Source organism: Eptatretus burgeri, chromosome 12 (assembly GCF_056783735.1).
Source record: "Eptatretus burgeri isolate ZD-2024b chromosome 12, Ebu_testis_v1, whole genome shotgun sequence".
Taxonomy (NCBI): Eukaryota; Metazoa; Chordata; class Myxini; order Myxiniformes; family Myxinidae; genus Eptatretus; species Eptatretus burgeri.
In genome coordinates, this window is record NC_140972.1 from 48,393,622 (window position 1) to 48,410,960 (window position 17,339).

Consider the following 17,339-nt stretch of genomic DNA (forward strand, 5'->3'; position numbering starts at 1 on the left):
ACCATTCAGGTCCCTTAGGTGAGATATCTCTGTAAGTATATGTGTAGTTAGGCCCAAACCCGTTGTTTAGAGGGAATAAATGTCATTCATTCGGGCTGCGACCCCTCTAGATAGCCGTTTTTCTTTTACTATCTTTATTTTGGACCAGCCGCCATTACTACCACCACCAACCACGTCTCAACAGCCATCACACAACAACCACCAACCGCAACGCCGCTTCACAACCACAGCCACGAACTTTACCGTCACAACTCGCCCTCGCAACCATCGCATCACCGTCATTCCCGCGCCGATTGTGGGCACCGATACTGGACTCGTGCAGGGCGCGCACCGAGCAGCGGGTGCAGAGGCACAGCCTTTCCGAAGAAAACGGATCAAAAACGACTCACGCCCACTTCTGTTCCGTCCTATCGGCGAGCGTGGGGCGATTTGGCCCCGCCTCCAGGTGCGTCGGAGTGTGGTCGGTATATGCAAATTCATGGATCAAAAAGCATTCATGCCCACTTTTCCTCGGTCCAATGGGGAGCCAGCCAGAGGTGAAGGGTCGAAGGTAAAGGGTCGAAGGCGAAGGAGCGAAGCCACGGGGGCTATAAAGGGCCGCGTTCGCTCGTAGTTGAGTCAGTCAAGTTCAGTTCGGAGTTGAGTTGGGAAGAGGCAGTCAAGAGAGGAGTCGGAGAAGGCAGTTGGATGGAGCTGTGGAGAGTTGGAGAGGTGGCGGCGGCGAAGGCAGTCGAGGGGGTGCTCGTGTCAGAGTCGGGGAGCTGCGGAGAGGAGAGGCCGGCAACGCGACCGAGGTCGTGGTGGAGACGCTCGTCGCGGGACCCGAGCCAGGGAGATATCCTCCTTCCCCCGAGCATCAACAACCCCCTCCTGTTTCCCCCCGCGCTGAGATAGTGCGAGAAGGGGGCCCCGTTCCCACCCCATACCAGGCAGTGACCGCGAGGCCCGCGGAGTCGGGGCGCCACCGCCATTTTGCGGCTCATCAGATGGGTCGGCCCGACGCGGTCTCGGCCCCAGGCCCGTCTGCCCCCTCATAGTGGAGGGTGGTCCTTTTCTTTTGCTTTGAGTATATGTGTTGTCGGCGCCGTCTGTGAAGTAAAACTGTATAAGTGTTGCCGTGTGCTCGGTAGTCGGTGGTATATCTGCATTGTGTTTTGCTTTTACATTTGCTTTTTGTGTATTATTGTGTGTTTCTTCTTCTTTTACATTTGCTTTTGGTGTAATTGTATATGTGTGCTTTCCGTTCATCGCGAAATAAATGTGCTTTATGTTGAACTGTTTTCCCGTTTCGCTTCGTCTTTTCCTTTGTTGAATCTCCATCTTACTTCACGTAAAGGGTTGGTCGTGGGCTAAAACGCCCGATAATTAATCGAACCGTCCAGGTTGACGATAACACCGCTCGGTTATCCCGATAGTACGGAACGGGTCGCTTAAAGTGGCCCGTGTCCGAAGTCGACCTGCGGCGAGGTGCGATCGCCCGGTCTACCCTCCGTGTGGGTACTTAGGTAGGTCGAATTTGGCGAGCAACCCTATCCCACGCGGGGGGCCGATTGGCACGATCGTGGTGAGGCCGAAAGGCCCACCCGTGACTAGTTCCCGGCGTTAGTCCGAGAGGGTCACGACGGGATTGTCCGTCCGGTGGGCGACGTGCCGCGATTCGAGTTACGTGGCCGTTCGCACGCCGGCGGGCGCGAATCCGCAACAATATATTGGGCATTTAATAAGAGAAAACGTACAAGTTTTTGCTAAAATTGCACAAAAACTGCCAAAATTGGGTGTATTTTGTGGGTCCTTAACCCCCTAAGAAGCCTAAAACCCACTGAAATATCTTAAAACATGTCCAATACATAAAAATACCCTGAAATATTCAACCATTCTACATGTATTTTATGCTTATCGAAGTAAATAATGAATTATTGAAAATGGCCATTGTCTCATGTTCCCACACTCAAGGGGTTATTTCACCATGTTGTGCAGATTTTCAACAACTACAAGCTCAGTTTTCAAAAACTAGATATCGATACGGTTCAAATGAGACGTTTCAGCTTGTTATACCTCCGGTAGGGGTATCTCCTAAATTAGAGCCCCTTTTCAGCCCTGGCCACTACACTATATCTTGTGCCCAACTGTGTCTGCGGACATCCTCCTGCAGTTGGGTTACTTTTTTAAAGGAGGTTGGTGGCAGGATTTGTATTCTAGCCACCGTAAAACCCTTCATTCCACAAAATGAACCACAAAAAAATCTGAAAACCCACTCCATGAGAGTACCTCCTGTGCAGCTGCCCTCTGTAGGGCAGCTCGCCGGATGACGGGATTGGGGCAAAGCCTTCAGGACAACCACTTTTTGATGATGGGAGGAAAACCACGGGGTAACCTTCCCGGGTCAGATTGTGTTCGTGTGTGTCAGGGTAGTGCTGAGGTGTCGTCCACCAGACGGTAGTCTCCTTGGTGGACCCTGAGGTGGACCCTTCTGGTGGGTGCCTGGAATGTCCTATCCCTAAAGGAGGATGATCACCTGTCTCTGTTATCATCTGAGCTCAAGCGTTTGAACATTGGTATTGCAGCACTCTCTGAGGTTCGGAGACCGGATTACGGTGAGATCATGGTGGGTGGTTACACCTGCTATTGGTCTGGTCACTCTGATGGTTACCATGTCCAAGGAGTTGTTGTCACTGTGTCCAACAGGCTGATTCCAATGGTAATTGAGGTAACGCTGGTCAAGGAACGAATTATGAGACGGGGGATTCGTCACTCCTTGGGTGTCGTTTCTCTGGTCTCTCTCTATGCTCCGACTGAGATGAGTGATCTCACCATTAAGGATGCATTCTACGCCACCCTCGAGTCTGTGGTTGATCAGTTCCCCAGGCGAGGTACTCTTCTTGTCTTGCGGGAGTTTCAATGCATCGACTGGAACTGATAGGGATGGTTATGAGACGTGTGTTGGTCCCCATGCGTCTGTAACTATGAACCAGAACAACACTAAGTTCCTTGACTTTGTAAGAAGTCATGGACTTAGGGTGGCTGGTTCATGGTTTCAGCACCAACAGGCTCATCGCTGGACATGGTATTCCAACACTGGTGTTGTGGCAAAGGAGATTGACCATGTGCTCGTCGATGGTCAATGAAGGATGGTCCAGAACTGCAGGGTCTACCGGAGTGCTCAGTTCCTCAATACTGACCACCCGCTTGTTGAAGCAACTCTAAAGTTTCAGCTTAAATCCAGGAGAATGGTACCATCCCAGCCTCGGCTGGATGTTGGCAAGCTCAAGGATAAGAGGGGAGCTGAGGAGTTTTTGAACAGGCTGAGTGGAGATTTACGAAGTCTGGGTGTTCTATTCCTATTGCTGACCCCCCAATCAACTGAGATTCACCTTCACTTGTGGAAACACAGGCTGCGGTGAACTGGTTGAAATGGGGTAAAGCTCCTGGGATCTGTGGCATCCATGCTGAACTTTTTCAGTGAATCAGGATGCCCTCTGGAGGATTCTTGGTCTTCGTGGGGTGCCATCAAAACTGATGTCTGAACTATTTTCTGGTACTGAGAGTTCTGTGAGATGTGGCGATTCCATCTCTGACTTATTTCCACTTGTTACTGGAGTTCATCAGGGTTGTGTACTGGCCCCCACACTTTCAGCATTTGTATGGACTGAATTCTGGGGAGCATGTCAGAGAGATCAAGCTGCAGTGCATTGTTTGGGAATGTCAAGATCTCTGAGCTCGATTTCACAGATGATGCAGTTATCTTTGCGGAGACTCTAGATATACTTTTGACAGCCCTCGAAGTGCTGAATGAGGAGTCGGAGCCGCTGGCATTACGGGTTTCCTGGGTCAAAACTAAAATCCAGGCTTTCGGTGACATTTTGGATGCTGCCATCTTGTCTGTACCTGCTTGTGGTGAGGATATCATGGAGAGATTCACTTACCTTGGCAGTGATATACATGTCTCTGCTGGCTGTGAGCCAGAGGTCAATAGGTGTCTGGGTCAGGCCTGGGGAGTCATGAATTCACTGGATCACGGGGTGTGGCACTGCCAGTTCCTGTGCAGGAGGACAAAAGTCTGAGTCTTCAGGTGCTTGGTGCTTCCAGTCTTCCAGGGTGTGAGACTTGGACTCTGACCAGGGATCTGAGATGGCGTCTTAATTCCTTTGGTATAAGGTCTCTTCGGAGAATCCTTTGCTATCGCTGGTCGGACTTTGTGTCCAACGAGCGGTTGCTGAGAGCGACTCAAGTGAGATTTGTTACCTGTATAATCAGTGAGCATCAGCTGCGGCTGAAGGGACATGTGGCTCATTTTTTTGACACTCATCCTGCTCACCAAATTCTCTCAGTGAGGGAGCCTCGTGAGTGGAGGAGGCCAATGGGCTGACCCTGTGCCTCATTGTTGCAGCAGGTTGATCAGAATCTCAAGGAGATGGGGATGGGCCAGGCATCTGCCTGGGGGATGGCTGTACAGAGGCCCCTGGAGTACTGGCAGAAAGTGGACGCAGCGACACGCTCCTCCCGCGCATGCTCCCATACCTGACCTGTATATAAAAGCCCCGTGTATTTATTTCTGTCACCCAGGAAGTGACCTTACATTCATGGAAGTGACGTCATGTTCGTTACTGAAAGGTAGCACATGCAATGTCACTGTTCGCACCATTTACCATTTTGTTTCCACTCAGGAAAGGTGGATTTATGCCATCCAAAACTTTTACTTCGAGCTGAATTTGGGTTGATTATGTGACCATTCCGGTTGTTTTCACAACTTTAACGCTGGAGGTGAGACATTATTAATTTTTATTTGCAGTAAAATAGAGACGGGTGAATAATTTTACTCAGTCATTTGAAATTCTTTTATCACATTGATAATAAATATATTTCGAAAATAATCATACTTTTCTTTACGAGTACGGGCCCGTAGGGGCGGGCCCGTAGGTGCGTGCCCATAGGTGAGTGCCAGTATGTGCAGCCCTCTCTCTCGCCCCTCTCTCTCGCCCCCCTCTCTCGCCCCCCTCTCTCGCCCCCCTCTCTCCCCCCATCTCCCTCGCCCCCTCTCGCCCCCCACTCTCATCCCCCTCTCTCGCCCCCACTCTCATCCTCCCCCTCTCTCACCCTCTTTCTCCCCCCTCTCTCCCCCTCTCTTGCCCCCCTCTCTCTCCCCCTCTCTCCCCCTAGTCTCGCCTTTCCTCTCTCCCCCTCCTCTCTCTCGCTCCTCTCTCTCGCCCCCACTCTCATCCCCCCTTCTCCCGTCCCCCTCTCTCGCAGATATTGGTCGACAGATAAATGGCCGTAACTTGGGAACCGCTCGTCCAATTGACATCAAACCTCAAAAAGGCACATCTGCGGGGCCCCGGCAATATTCCTGGCAAGTTTCAATCCGATCGGACCGGCGGTCGTTGAGAAACTGTGGTCGCAGACAGACAGACAGACACACACACATACACACACACACACACACACACACACACACACACACACACACACACACACACACACACACACACACACACACATTGCTGGAATTATAGATAGATGAAACAAAAGTAACAAGAAAAAGAGCAAGCAGAGATTGCAAACCCTCGCCAGGACTTCTTTTGAGTGGTGTATTTTTATGGGTTTTAGAGTAAATCCAACATGGCTGTCAAACCATGTGACCAATGACATCATATGTGTGAACCTTTTGTTCCTCATGGACAAGCAGTCAAACATGTAAAGTTTTGCCTCGATCTGTTCCTCCACTTCAGAGAAGATTTTTGAAGGTTATTTAAAAAAAAAACATGGCTGCTGAATCACATGACCTATGACTTCATTAATTTTTTTTTTTCTGTGGACCATTTTATCCCGAGATGAACCTCAAAATTAAAAAAAATGATAAGATGTGGCATTCCACATATGAAATTATGACGTCATAACAAGGGCACCTATGTCGTCATAGAAAATCACACACATTCCCCAAGAGGAGTACTTGCTATTTGCCAAATTTCAATTTTTTTCTTGGTGCAGTTTCAGAGATACAGAGGTCAAATTTTTTTGCGGTTTTCCAATATGGCTGCCACACCACGTGACTTTTGATGTCATAATTATCATTCAAACATTCTACATGAGTAGATGCACCAATGGTGAAAATTTCGCCTCAATGCGACAAGTGGTTGCGGAGAAAAACACGAAAGTTCTGTGCAGACAAACAAACAAAATAAAAACCAATGTCACCCCCAGGGTGACCAGTATCTTGCCAAAATGTGAACATGAGTGACTTATTTATTCGATTAAAGTTACTCAAAAAAATAAGGGTTTCGTTGACCTTGATGCTTGACCTTTTTGTGACCTTGACCTTTGACCTTGACCTTTATATTTTCGTCCGGTTAATGGTATCTCTCCAGGACCGTTGTACATGAAATATCAAGAGATTTTGATGAGAACTGAGGAAATAAAATTTTCATGAAAAATCCGTTTTTTCGTCATGACGTCATCAAATGACGTCATAGCGTCAAACTTTTGACACTTATCAAGCGCTTTCATATGAGGTATTGCTCGATATGGTAATTAAGATTTCAAAATTTGACCTTGGGGTCAAAAACTTTCGACCTCCAGCGCTAACCATGAAGGTCAAGGCCAATCGCCACCAAAAATTAATAAGCTGAGCGCCAGACCATGAACTATATTCCCATGAAGTTTGAAGACGATCCGATCAAAATTACTCAAAAAATAATGGTTTCGTCGACTCCCCTGATTTGCGACAAAGTGACCTTGAAAATTTTATGCGCTGAAAGGGACCTCTATAGGCCTCTGATATGCGAAGTTACAAAAATTTCCAATGATAACTGTGCTCTGCAGATTGATCGATACATGATTACAGACAAACAAAAATAAAAAAAATAAAAAAAACACACAAGCAGACTAACATATCTTGCAAAAACTTCGTTTTGGCAAGATAACAAACAAACGGACCCAAATGCAATACCCTCTCCGAATGCTTCGGTGAGGATAAAAATACAAAAACCTGTTGGTTATATTGCTTACAACTGTGCTGTGATGGTGCTGTTGGGGGGGAGGGATGCCATTGGTCCCATAATTTTTAATGGGCTTTTCACGAGTACAGTATATATGTATACATATATATATATATATATATATATATATATATATATATATATATATATATATATATATATATATATATATATATAAAAAATGTGTGCACATATATATATATATATATATATATATATATATATATATCCATACATATATGTATACATATATACAGTATATATATATATATATACATATATATGTACAGTATATATATATATACAGTATATATATATATATATATATATATATATATATATATATATATATATATATATTCATCCCTGTGTCGTAAAAGGTGACCAGGGTTGTGTCAGGAAGGGCATCCGGCATAAAACATGTGCCAAATCACTATGCGGATCATACGGATGATCCGCTGTGGCGACCCAAAACGGGAGCAGCCGAAAGAAGAAGAAGAAGAAGAAGAAGAAGAAGAAGAAGAAGAAGAAGAAGAAGAAGAAGAAGAAGAAGAAGAAGAAGAAGAAGATACAGTATATATTTATTTATATATAAATATATACATATATATTTATAAATAAATAAATATACACTACCGGTCAAAAGTTTAAGAACACCCCCATTTTTCCAGTTTTACTGAAATTTTAGCAGTTTCATGTTTCAATGCACTCTGAAATTAAAGCATCGAACAAATAAACAATTGCAGATAAAAAAGAAATCATGGAATCGTTTTGTTGAACAAAATTTAATCTAATTTTTTGACTCATCAAAGTTGCCACCTTTTCTGTTGCAGAAGTTCCCACAAATGTGTTGCACTTGTAGGTTGTTTTGCTTTCACCTTTCTGTCAAGTTAATCCCAAACCAGCTCGATGGGGTTTAAGTCTGGAGACTGTGCTGGCCATTCCATGATTTGAAGCTGACCATCTTGTTCTTTGTTTTTAAGGTAGTTCTGACATAGGCTGGAAGTATGTTTTGGGTCGTTATCTTGCTGAAGGATGAACCCCTGACCAACTAGGCGGAGACCAGAGGGTATTGCATGACACTGCAAAATGCTGTGGTAGCCCTTTTGGTTCAGGGTGCCAGTCACTCTGTATCCACAAAAAAGCCCCAGATCATCACGCTTCCTCCTCCATGTTTGACAGTTGGTGACACACACTGAGGAACCATCCTTTTGCCTACTCGATGGCGTACAAAAACCCTGCGTGATGAACCGAAGATTTCAAATTTTGATTCATCGGTCCATGAGATCTTCCAGTTGTCAGTAGTCCATTGGCAGTGCTTCATGGCCCAGGCAAGCCTCTTTTTCTTATTTTGCCCTCTTCGCAATGGTTTTCTTACTGCCACTCGACCTGTCAAACCTGCAGCTCGAAGACTTCTCTTCACAGTTGAAACAGACTTCCTTACTTCGACCAGTGTTAAGCTGTTTGAAGCTGCTGTCCTGTGAACCGCCTCTCACGCAACCTGTTGACTCTCAGAAACTTGTCTTCTGATTGTGTGGTGGCTTTGGGTCTGCCAGACCTCTTCGTGTCAGAGTTTCCTCCAGTTTCCAAGTGCCCTTTGTAGGTGTAGGAAACTGTACTCACTAAAACCTTGGTTTCCTTTGCAATTTCTCAAAAGGAAAGACCTACACTTTTAAGGGTTATTATGGTCTGTCTGTCTTCCTTTGTTAATTGTCTTTTTCTCGCCATTATGATAGCAATATACTACTTCCTGCAGTGCAATATTGTCCAAATAATGCTTCAGATGGTGTTGCAACACAGTCTGTTCAACACTGCTTTTATACAGACAGAGGGTTTGTAACGAATCAACAAAAGTTGGGACACCTGTAGGAATTGTTTGCATCATCTTTCAAGGCTTAAGTTACTTCCATTGCTGCAGAACAGCTGCAGTTGCTAACCCATTACTTGTTCCCTGAAAAGGGCCTTTTTCACAACTCTAAAATTTACATTATTTTTCAGTTTTTTGGTAACCTAAACTTTTGTTTTTAACCTCTGGCAGTTTACCGCTTAACTTTGTACCATTTCAGGTTATTCACTGGATTTGAACTGCTTAAATTTCAGTAAAAACTGGAAAAATGGGGGTGTTCTTAAACTTTTGACCGGTAGTGTATATACATATATATATATATATATATATATATATATATATATATATATATATATATATATATATGTATGTATATATATATATGTATATATATATATATATATATATATATATATATATATATTCGTTGGGTGTGCTTACACATGATGTAAGCATATGAACCGTGCTTCCCCATTGTCTCAGGTCACTCACCTGCATTTCATTTTAATTTTTTATCTTTACCTTTACCGATGCTTTCCGATGGTTCTGTAATTTTTCCTTGTGTATCAGTTTCGATTTCTGTCGGCACACAAAATTACCGTGCTTCCCCATTGTCTCGGGTCAGTCACCTGCATTTTTTCTCATTTATTTATATTTTTATTAATGGATGTTGTCTGTCGATTCTGTGAATTTTTCTGGTGTACCGGCTTCGATGTCCATCGGCAGGCAAAATTTCAGCTTTCTACGTCACTTGGAAGGTTCCGTTCTTTAATCTCAGTCAGGGGACTAAGTCAGTGAGTGAGTCGGTCAGTGCATCAGTGGTTCAAAAAGCTTTATATATTCAATAATTTTATTATGTTATGGACCAGTATATTAATTTAATTACCCTCGCCGAAGGATTCAGAGGGGATATTGCATTTGGGTCCGTTTGTTTGTCTGTCTGTTTGTCTGTCTGGCTGTCTGTCTGTTTGTTTGTTTGTCCACACAGAACTTTCGTTATTTTTTCCGCAACCACTTGTCGGATTGAAACAAAATTTTCACCATTGGTGCGACTACTCATGTAGAATGTTTCAATGATAATTATGACTTCAGGTCACGTGGTGTGGCAGCCATATTGGAAAAACGGAAAAACTTTGGACCTCTGTAGCTCTGAGACCGCACCAAGGAAAAATTTTAAACTTCGCAAATCTCAAGTCCTCATGGGAAATGAGTGATTTTTTTTAATGTCATAGGTGCCCTCATTATGACGTCATAGTTGCATCTCTAGAACGCCACATCCGATCAGTATGAATTTTTTTAGGGTCATCTCGGGATAAAATGCTCCACAGAAAAAAGAAATTAATAACATCATCAGTCACTTGATTCGGCAACTATGTTGATTTTTCAAAAAAACCCTTCAAAATCTTCTTCATTAAAGTGGCTAAACAGATCGAGGTGAAACTTTACACATATGACAGTCTGTGCATGAGGAACAAAAGTCACACATATGACATCATAGGTCACATCGCAGCCATATTGGATTTACCTGAAAATCTATAAAAAGTACACCACTCAAAAGAAGTCCTGGCGAGGGTTTGCAATCTCTGATTTTTCTTTTTCTTGTTGTGCTTGGAAAAGGTACCTTTGCTGTGAATTATGTAAAATTCACCAAGGTAGCAATTTGAACCAAGTTTCAGTACTTTCATTTTGTAAAATTAACTAATGTAACAATATAAAAGGCAGATCAGTACATTTTGTAACATTAACCAAGGTACCAATATGAACTGAGGTTCAGTACTTTCAATTTGTAAAATTAACTAATGTAACAATATGAACCGCAGATCAGTACATTGCGTAACATTAACCAAGGTACCAATATGAACCGAGGATCAGTACTTTCATTGTGTAAAATTAACAAAGGTACCAATATGAACTGAAATCAGTACTTTCATTGGGTAAAATTAAGAAATGTACCGATATGAACAAAGGATCGGTACTTTCATTGTGTAAAATTAACCAAGGTACCAATATGAACCGAGGATGTGCTGCGATATATTTGCTGTTAAGAAAAATATATGTATTTTAATATTTGAACTCTTTTCATCAATGCAAGAATAAAAAGTTTCTTCAAACCAGTGCTGCCGTGCATCCTCTGATCATCTGACTTCACGTCCTCGTCCCGCAGGAGGTACTTCAGGACTGACTCAGGGCACAGTTTTTCGTGGACTGTGAGGAAGGGCTTCAGCTCGCCGAGTAGCTTTTTCTGTGTGCTGAGGAAAGCCAACTCTTCTTGTAGACGACTCCATGCTTGAGCAACTTCAATGAACACCGGCTGGTGGAAGAATAGTTAAGGTGATGATGAAAGTGATAATAATAATGATAATAATAATAATTGTATAAATGAACAGGATAATAAAAATAATAAACTTAATAATAATATTATTCTTATTATAACAATTATGAGATAATACATGGCTGTCAGGAAAGCTTAGCAGTGTGTGGATTCGCTTTTGATCTGTTGTGCCTGGGTTCAAATTCTGACCCAGCTCTAAACTCTCACCTTGGTATTTCACATGCAGGGCAAATAATCAATGTGTTAACCAGTTGGATGGATTTTAAGCCAGAGGATCTGTCTGCTAACATTAGGTAGTGAACGTTAAAGATCCCATAGGTGTCTTTTACAAAGAAGAGGCAAATGATTGCCAGCACCTTAAAAAATTACAAACTCCTGCTCTAACTGACTGCAGGGAAGGCAATAGTAAAACACCCTGCAGACCCCTTGCCCTGCAGGAAATGCTTTGGTAGCATTGCTGCTCTGTAATGCATTGGGTAAATTTGATTGATTGATCGTGTAATATAAAGCACAATTTTAAAATATGCAACAGTTAAAGGCCTTTTTACAAGAAAACCTTTTAAACCTTTTCACAAGCATGGATGAGATTGTGGGATACAGACAGTTGAGTTGGTATCTGTTACTTGCCATTCAAATCCAAAGGTCACTCACATGAAACATGCCAACTACTTGTTCAATATGTTTACAGTGCAGAAGTTGTGGCCCAGCCAACAACCACACTTTGAAATAGCAAGCGGTGTAACCTGTTCTCAAGGAACCTCCAAGAGGGACAGACCACCTGCGACCCACAGTACAGGTGGCAATTTGTAATTTGTGCAGCATCCCGATAACTCACCGACTCTTCGTGATGAATTCCATGGAATCTTTGGAATGGCATATGTAATATGCATATATGTACATATATATATATATATATATATATATATATATATATATATATGTATATATACTATATACAGTATTTGATCGTTAAAGGGGAACCCAAACGAGTGTTGTAATACAATGTTGAGTGTTGCTGTAATACAATTGCATTACTTCACCCCCTGTGGTGTAATAATAGTGAACATGGATTTGTTCCCCCATGGGAGGGGGGGGGGAAGACCCTATTGTGGATAGGCCGTCACTGCTCCTATAGTTGACAGTGAGTGCCCCAGAAGCAGTGGCAGAAAGAGTGACATTTCTATATGTGAGAGAATTGTGTACTTTGCTGGTGTGTCGCCCAGATAGTTCAGTTCAGATGATAGAGCACTGGTACAGTTCGCCAGAGGACTTGGGTTTGATTCTTGGCTTGGGCGCATAGTGTGTGTATATATATATATATATATATATATATATATATATATATATATATATATATATATATATATATATATATATATATATATATATATATATATATATATATATATATATATATATATCTTCTTCTTCCTCTTTGGGCTGCTCCCGTTAGGGGTCGCCATAGCGGATAATCCGTATGATCCGCATCGTGATTTGGCACATGTTTTACGCCGGATGCCCTTCCTGACGCAACCCTGGTCGCCTCTTACGACACAGGGATATGGTACACCTATTTTAACCAGGGTATACACCGGCCCAGTATACTGGTACTCATTTCGTCGACCTCGGAAGGATGACAGGCTGAGTCAACCCCCTGGTGTATTAATTCAGTGGCCCAACGGGGCTTGAACTCAGGACCTTTTGGATCCCAAGCCGCTGCCCTAACCACTGCGCCAACACCAGGATATATATATATATATATATATATATATATATATATATATATATATATATATATATATATATATATATATATATATATATATATATATATATATATATATATATATATATATATATATATATATATATATATATATATATATATTGTTACGAATTTGGAAATCGATCGCACTCAACATACAGGCTCCTTTAGCTCAGTTATGTCGATAAGTGCATGTTCCATAGATAGCTCACCTTCCATTGTTTAATGGGCAGAAATCGATTAAATGCGCTGTGATTTAATTTAATAGTTGGGGAGCGATTACAACACAATGGAAACGACCCTCCCCCCTCTTCTGAGAAGAGGACGAAGAGCCCGCCCATCCCGTGATTCATGACGTAAACAACTCCCTCCCACCCACGGTTGTGTGGGCACGAGGGGATGAGTCACGCCGAGAGCGGGGGAGGGGCAGAGAGGGATAAGTAAGAGATCCTCTGCTTGTGAGGGGGCTTTTTCAGCAGCCCTTCGGGTTCTGCTTGACTCGGTTCGCTTTTTGGGCTCTGGCTTTGTTCGGAAGAGAGGTGGTTCGCTTTTTGTGCTTGGTTCATCGAAAGAGACTTGAGCTGGTTACTCGGCTCGAGCTTGTTGGTTGTTGTTCATCGAGAGAGGAGCGCCAGTTGTGAGAGTCGCGCGTGTTTTGCTCTCTACTTCGTCGTCCGGTTTGGCCGGCTCTTCTTAGTTCGTGGAGCTCTTTAGTCTTTGTTCTCCGCTTGGTTCCCGGCTTGGTGCAACTCCTTGGCCTCATCTTGGAGGTGGTTCTTCGGGAAGCGATGCATCGACGGGAAGGATCGGCACCTCGTCTGACCAGTATGTGTTCAGAAGCGCGAGAGGATTCGCTGGAGCTCGGGAAGGATCGTGGCTCACGGCGATTGGATCCAGCTCGCTCTCGATGGAGCCCGGGTCCGAGCAGCTTGGAGACCACACGAGGTGGAGAGGTTCGAGATAGGTTCTGGGTTTCAGCTCATCTGTCCCTCCAAGCTGAAGTCCGTATTAAAGGCATCAGCCACCATTTCTTGGGTGTGTGTGCGTACGAGTGTCAGTGGGCCCATCTAATGAATAGGAAAGTGTTAAGTGCCTGTGTTGTATTTGCTTTACATTTCATAATAGAACTCGGCTGTATGTTTTTGCTCGTGTCCTGTCCCCTATCCCCATTCATTCATTGCTTGCATGCCTGTGTTCAAATAAATGTTCCCTATTGTTGAATGTCACCTGCCCATTGCGTCACTTCCTCCATTGACTGCCATTAAGCGTTCGGGATATTATCTGGCTGATTATAAGCCGATAAAACGTACATCTGTTCCGACGGGACTTGGCGATATAAAAACCGCTCGGCAATCGCAAATGGAACGAGCTGCTTAAGCGGCTCGTTTTCGTGCAGGTCCCGTTGAGGTATAAACTCCCGGCATTTCTGTCCGCGCGAATAATTAGGTACATCAACAATTTGGCGATTGACGCTGTAGCGTGGACAGAAGAGTTGGCTGGTTTATGGTGTGTTAAAAACACCCGAAATTGGGTTTCGGCATTGATCCCGAAGCTACGACTAGATTGCCACATTTGGTGGGTGCGTGCGGCCACAATCGGGCTGAAGGCGGTCATCCACACGCCGGAGTGGCGGAAATCTACAAATATATATATATATATATATATATATATATATATATATATATATATATATATATATATATATATATATATATATATGAGCCTGGTGTTGGCGTAGTGGTTGGGGCAGCGGCTTGGGATTCAAAATGTCCTGAGTTCAAGCCCCATTGAGCCACTGAATTAATACACCAGGGGGTTGACTCAGCCTGTCATCCTTCCGAGGTCGGTGAAATGAGTACTAGTATACTGGGCCGGTGTATACCCTGGCTAAAATAGGTGTACCATATCCCTGTGTCGTAAGAGGCGACCAGGGTTGCGTCAGGAAGGGCATGCGGCGTAAAACATGTGTCAAATTACTATGCGGATCATACGGATGATCCGCTGTGGCGACCCCCAACGAGAGCAGCCGAAAGAATATATATATATATATATATATATATATATATATATATATATATATATATATATATATATATATATATATATACATCTCCATATACATCTACATACATATATATATATATATATATATATATATATATATATATATATATATATAATCTGCTTTTGGAAATGTCATACCCTGAGGGAGAGCATTCATGTACATGAAGAATTCCCAAGAATGAGGTATTTCATTTGTTTATGTGGTAGGTCGACCTCTGCCCTTTGTTCAGTGGTTTGGGGGGATGCATTGAAGTTGGTCTGTGTGTTCCCGGTGTGGTCTTCTCTCCTCTGCTACTTTCAGTATTTCTCTCAATCCACCATCGGTCTGTTCCAACAATCCCACCTCTGCCTTTCTCAATCCACCAACAATCCGCTTCACCAAACCTCAATTCAATAACCCCCTCTTTCACCAATTTTGGTCTTTCTTTCTCCCCACAGGTTTATTCTCGTCCTTCAGTACATTTGTATTGCAGACTGCACAGTGCAGTCCCTGCGGTGTCACACAGCTCCATATAGACATATCTTACTCGCACCACAGGCTTCTGACACTCCACCACCTATCTTTCCCATCCTAACTCCAATCCTCTCACAGTATTTGGCCTTATGTAGCCCCACATGGTTGCGTGAGGGAAGAGAGGAGTCACCCCCACACTCCATTCTGCTTCTTTCTTCTCAATTCTTCTAGTCTCCTTCTCCTTAATGATGGCTATATATCTTGTCTAAGTAAGTCTGTTTAAGGGGAATTTATACTATGGATAAGTCTGCTCTTATGTGCCTTTTGCCTTTTCCTGCTTGTAAATACTCACTTTCGTGATTGTCTGCTTGTATGTGTAAATAAAAAAAACATCTTTCCAATCTGCTCGATTGTCCTTTCTTCCATTGATCTGCCAAAACGTGTACGTAATAGATAGACGGGAAGTTTTGTCCCACTAATTGGCTCTGCGGGTGAGCCAGCACTGCACTCTGTTTGCTCAGCCGTGATATGAGTGTGCGCTGAAGGCATGGACCCTAGCTCAGGTAGTTGTATCAACGAGTAGATCACATGGCTGTGGACGTGAGGACCCTTCTCGGTGTAATTGCTTTTATCAGCATCGGTGGTTGATCAACAACCCGTCGGGCCGCAGAGTTATCCGTGGCCAGCGGCCTCGGGGTCAGTTGTGGCGGCGGGTGCGAGTACGCACCTCATGAGCCCCGGGGCCTGCCGATACCGTGACAATATACGAGGTACATGTCTCAAAATCATGAACCTATTGCTTTGATGGAAACACCAAACAGATTAACCTTCAGATATTCAGCTGGTTTTAAACCAAAAAAAAATCTCATGGTAAATTAAATTGGTCCTCATTGATAACCAGGGATACCACACATGAAAGGAGTAAAATGACTTGCAAACCCATAAATGCTACTAATCTTCGGAGCCAAACAGAATAGTCTTTGAGACTATTCTTAATCATGAGTAAGGAAGAGAAATGTCAAGCATGGAAGGATTGTTTTATCACCATACAAAAATGTCTTGTTTGGGAAAAGACAAAAAAACAAACATAAATAACTAAAGCATTGCTTTCCGATGAAAATAATAATTATAGGGAGTGGAGTCTATGTGTTGGTTCCATGTTGTAATGATTAGCACTCTGATTCTAAAACTGGTGATCTGAGTTCAAATCTCAGTGGAACCTTATCATTTTGATGAGTCTTCAACAAGCACAAAGTTGTCCCCAGGGATCAGGTAAATCTCGATTTCGATTAATCCGAAAGCAAATTTTAAAAAGATTGCTGTTATTAATTATCCTTCAACATTTTGAACTTGCTTGGTTTCACTCCCACTTGAGAATAATAATAATCATCGTTCCCATTCCCCTCCGTGGTTTTTGGGGGTTTGGTGAGGGGCTGGAGGCAGCATCAGGCTGTCCACAACCGTTCAATAACGTTTTCCATTGCTGAGACTTTTACTCTGAACAACTCGCCAACTTCAACACAGGGTGTGGCTGAATCAGCCTTCAGACATGGTTCGAATTTATAATGTTGACGTGGGAACCGGCACACAATGGCCTGATACAGTTTCCTCCTCGATTAGAGCAGAACTCAGAAATGGCCAGGGTGCAGGCCTACAATGGCCGGCACGCTATCTTTTCACAGAAACGACACAGTAGAAGAGTTAATCAATGCTGCGATGGAGGGTTGATCGAGGCAGTGGAAGGAAGGGTTCATTGGCAGAGTGTCATGCAGGCCAGAGGGGAAAGCTAAAATGACGTAAGACTCAGCAAGCAATTATGTATTCCACATTTTTCAAAGAACACTGGATGATTCACCAAGGGAATCATCTCGATTTGTGGAATCATC

General features: G+C 43.3%; 1 protein-coding gene across 5 annotated transcripts in view; it reads right to left on the bottom strand.

Annotated features, from left to right (window-relative positions):
• The window catches only part of CFAP206 (cilia and flagella associated protein 206), a 63,292-nt gene that overhangs the window by 13,490 nt on the left and 32,463 nt on the right, over positions 1-17,339 (bottom strand). For all 5 annotated transcript variants that reach the window (XM_085850444.1, XM_085850442.1, XM_085850445.1 and 2 more), the window contains one exon: positions 10,951-11,149. In XM_085850444.1, the coding sequence (XP_085706570.1) occupies positions 10,951-11,149 (199 nt within the window). The remainder of the gene's footprint in view (positions 1-10,950; positions 11,150-17,339) is intronic.